This window comes from Lipotes vexillifer, unplaced genomic scaffold (genome assembly GCF_000442215.2).
Source record: "Lipotes vexillifer unplaced genomic scaffold, Lipotes_vexillifer_v1.1 scaffold689, whole genome shotgun sequence".
Classification (NCBI taxonomy): domain Eukaryota; kingdom Metazoa; phylum Chordata; class Mammalia; order Artiodactyla; family Lipotidae; genus Lipotes; species Lipotes vexillifer.
The window spans coordinates 2,005,575-2,008,934 of record NW_006772359.1 but is presented as its reverse complement, the minus strand read 5'-3'; the positions used below and the strand labels follow the sequence as shown (position 1 = coordinate 2,008,934).

The 3,360-nt window shown below is 42.8% G+C and overlaps 1 protein-coding gene across 2 annotated transcripts in view; it reads right to left on the bottom strand.

Annotated features, from left to right (window-relative positions):
* TIAM1 (TIAM Rac1 associated GEF 1) overlaps nucleotides 1–3,360 on the bottom strand; it is a 149,296-nt gene that overhangs the window by 4,620 nt on the left and 141,316 nt on the right. For both annotated transcript variants that reach the window (XM_007447422.1, XM_007447423.1), the window contains one exon: nucleotides 1,710–1,882. In XM_007447422.1, coding sequence (XP_007447484.1) covers nucleotides 1,710–1,882 — 173 coding nt within the window. The remainder of the gene's footprint in view (nucleotides 1–1,709; nucleotides 1,883–3,360) is intronic.

Below are 3,360 nucleotides of genomic sequence, written 5' to 3'. Positions count from 1 at the left end.
AAAAAAAAAAAAAAATAAATAATAATAATAATAATAATAATAACCCAGCCAGCCTTACGGGGTTCCAGGAGACAATCTTTGATTTGAGTATTTCCACTGTTCACTATTAAGACTGACTAGCTAGTGCTGTGCTGACCCACTCCAACACCATTTTTAAATGATCTAATTTGAAGATCCTGACGATAGTGAGGCGCTTCCAAAGCAGCGTGATAAAGACTTTCTTCAGCCAAAAATGAGCCCTCAGGCAAAAAATCTTCCTATCAGCCAAAGCCAACAGGCTCTGACATCACGGCTCTCTCCCTTGATATTCAAGATGATGGGGTAGGTTGTAGCAACTTTGTTTTCTTCCCAGAGGGATCTCAGCAGAAAAACTTCTGAGTTTCCTACAGACTAAAAATGCTTAGTTTCAAAGTGAATGCAGCTCTGACTTTAGGTTCATCGATTAACAACAGAAACCTGACCAATGACAGGTGGGGTTTCCTGAGGTTGGCACACATGCTCCCAATCCTAATAAAATATATGTGGCAAGTAAAAGGAACAAATGAGACAATTCCAAGGTGAAGTTCTCTGCTGTGAGCTCTAAAGGGATGAGAAAGCTTTTTACATGAGGACTCCATGAGAAATTGTGGATAGGGAAGTATGCAAGACACTGGTGAGCCCAGAAGAGTACTAGGGGTTCACCATACCAGGTTTTCAGTAAACACTTATCAACTGATTGGAGAATAGATATAAGACAACTAGCCCCTTAACATCAGTTAAACTAAAGTACTTAAAGAGTATATAATACACTCTGTCAGGGTTATGTCTATGAAAACCTTCAACCATTCACAGTACCATACCTGCCTCTTCAACACAATTGAGAACAGGCAGAAAATTCTTTAGAACAGGGATCAGAAGCCTTTCTGGCAAATGCAAAGGAAGCCTCTTTTATTGGAATCTTCCCTGCAAAATTCTGGACTGCCTCTTAAGAAAGGAGTGATAAAAAACGTTAATGTCTTGATGTCATTAATACCTAAGTGTTATGAAAATATCTTTCTTCCTAGATAGACTTTAATGCCATTTACAGGTAGTAATATTGATGTTTACTGCTTCAAGGTGGTAGAATAAGTCCTAAAAGAATATTTACCCTGGGACCACTTGAATTCCAGATTCCTCTTTTCTAAATAGCAGCTCAAGGCTTCCCCAAATGAACATGGAAGCTAAAAATAAAGTTGCGGGCCCAAGGTGAGGGTAAAAATCTGATGGGTCATCTGGTCTACCAAGCATGGACTCCTTACTGAGAACAGGCATGGCTGTGTTTCTTGAGGACAAAGCCACCACGTTCTCAGAATGGTGGGCTGTGACTATGCTGAGACATCACACACTGCTTTTTGCTGGACAAAGCTGGCTGTCATGCAAAGCAGCAACTCTCATTCAGCAAGCGGGCTAAGACAGCCCCTCTAGAAAGAGAATGCACTCACTTCCCAGCTTGGCAAATGAGAGGGGAGCTCACCAGCCAGAAGGAGGAGGGCAGCGAAGGGAAAGCTTGAGGGAGGGCAAGAGGCTTAAACCAAGGGAGGGAGGCAAGGGCCGGGAACCTCACACCAGGGAAGAATGTACTCCAGCGTTAGCCCCCGCAAGGACACGTCTAAGTCTTGCTCAATGAGGACATCAGTTCTACAGTGGAGTGGGGATGACAGGGATCTTGAACGTCTGAATCCCCACAGTACCTGCCCTGCTCATGGCTGGCCTGGCCCCTTTCAGCGCACACAATCGTTTTCCTCCAAAAGGGACATATTGCTGGGACGAGGGAAGGCTTTCGGTCTTCAGGAGCTGTCTTCTATGCTTATCACGCAGGATGGAATGCACAGCCTTCAAGAACTCCTTTCTGCTCTCTGGGGAGCTATGAAAAGAAGATTTACACCTATTAGGGAAACAGCACTTAACACATGATGGAACTTCTGATGTCATCAGGTGCAGCTAAACAAATATCCCTGAGGACCAAAGGTTAAAGACTGAGGCCACGACTCCAATTTCACTGCCGACCAGCTGTGTTTTCATCGCTGGAGATAAAGAACACGTATTCCTTTCCCTTTATGCTTTGTGATTCATCTCCTCCAGCCAATTTGGGACCGAGCAGCCCATAAATGAATAGATTGATGGAGAGATGGATTTTGCACCACAGTTTCCAGATTCTGCTCTTGGTACTTAAGGCGGAGCCTTTCAGTCTAAAATGTTTTACAGACAAAGGAACCACAAGATTCTTGCTGCTCTGCAGTGCACTTGGAAACTGATGTCCCAACATCCTTAGTTTCCTCTGAGTTGTATATCAATGCCTGTTAAATATCAACACCTTCCGTGACACACTTCAACATGTAAATATTAAAGTTACATTGGTAAAAACTGGAAAATCTTCCCAACTGCCAATTTGCACGATAAAAAAAGTGCTTCTTAGGTTAGTTATTTTTCTTATTAAGTTCTTAATAGTTTTACCCAGGAAAGTTTTAGCTGGCATTCCTTATTAACAATGAATATGGCATCTCTACGGGCGGGCTCACTGGACCCTGTGGATTTATCAACAAAGTTGCAAGCAGATTAGCTATCTAAATAGACTGTAAAGATGGTGCTAAACCACATGTAGATTATCTGAAAAAAATTTCTAGTTCCAACAGCTTCCTGGGATCTGGATTTATTGATCCCTGTCAACCAACACCCAACAAAGAGGCAATGAAGAAACACAAAACATGGGCTTTGAAGTCAAACCCACTGAGTTTGAACTCAGTATTCATTTGCTATAAGGTTTTAGCAAAGTACCCTCTGTGAGCCTTGGCGCCCCATTTGTAAAATGGAATAACTGTACCTCAGTCTGACTAAGTGAAATAATGCATGTAATCCCTCTTGCGTCTCCCTAAATGTGCCTTCTTACTGTATCAGCAGCCACGTTATAAAATATTATTAACAACCATAAAATATTGATTCCGTTGAGTTTCTATTGTGTGTGTGGGCAACCCACGGTGTGGGGTGTTGGGTAAGTACTGAATAAATTACGAAGCACCTATGATAAAATTAAAGCATCATGGAGTACAGATCATATTTAAAGCCAAATGTATCAGAATGCTGGCTGTTGGCACCATCCAGCCTGGTGTCTTTAGGCCAAAAATAAGAGAGAGAGAGAGAACTGGCTGCACCTGAGAAACGTACAATTCTCAAATTCTTAACGACAGAGCCCAAAAAGGAGGAAGATGAGCAAGAAGAGGGGCTGGTGAGAGGAGGGAAAGAAGAAGGAAGTGGAAGCCCACATCGTAAGTTCAGCTTCCACTCCAGATCCGTAGGTGAACCTGAGTCACTTGAGCCAGCCTCCCTAGGTCGAAGTTTCCCTAC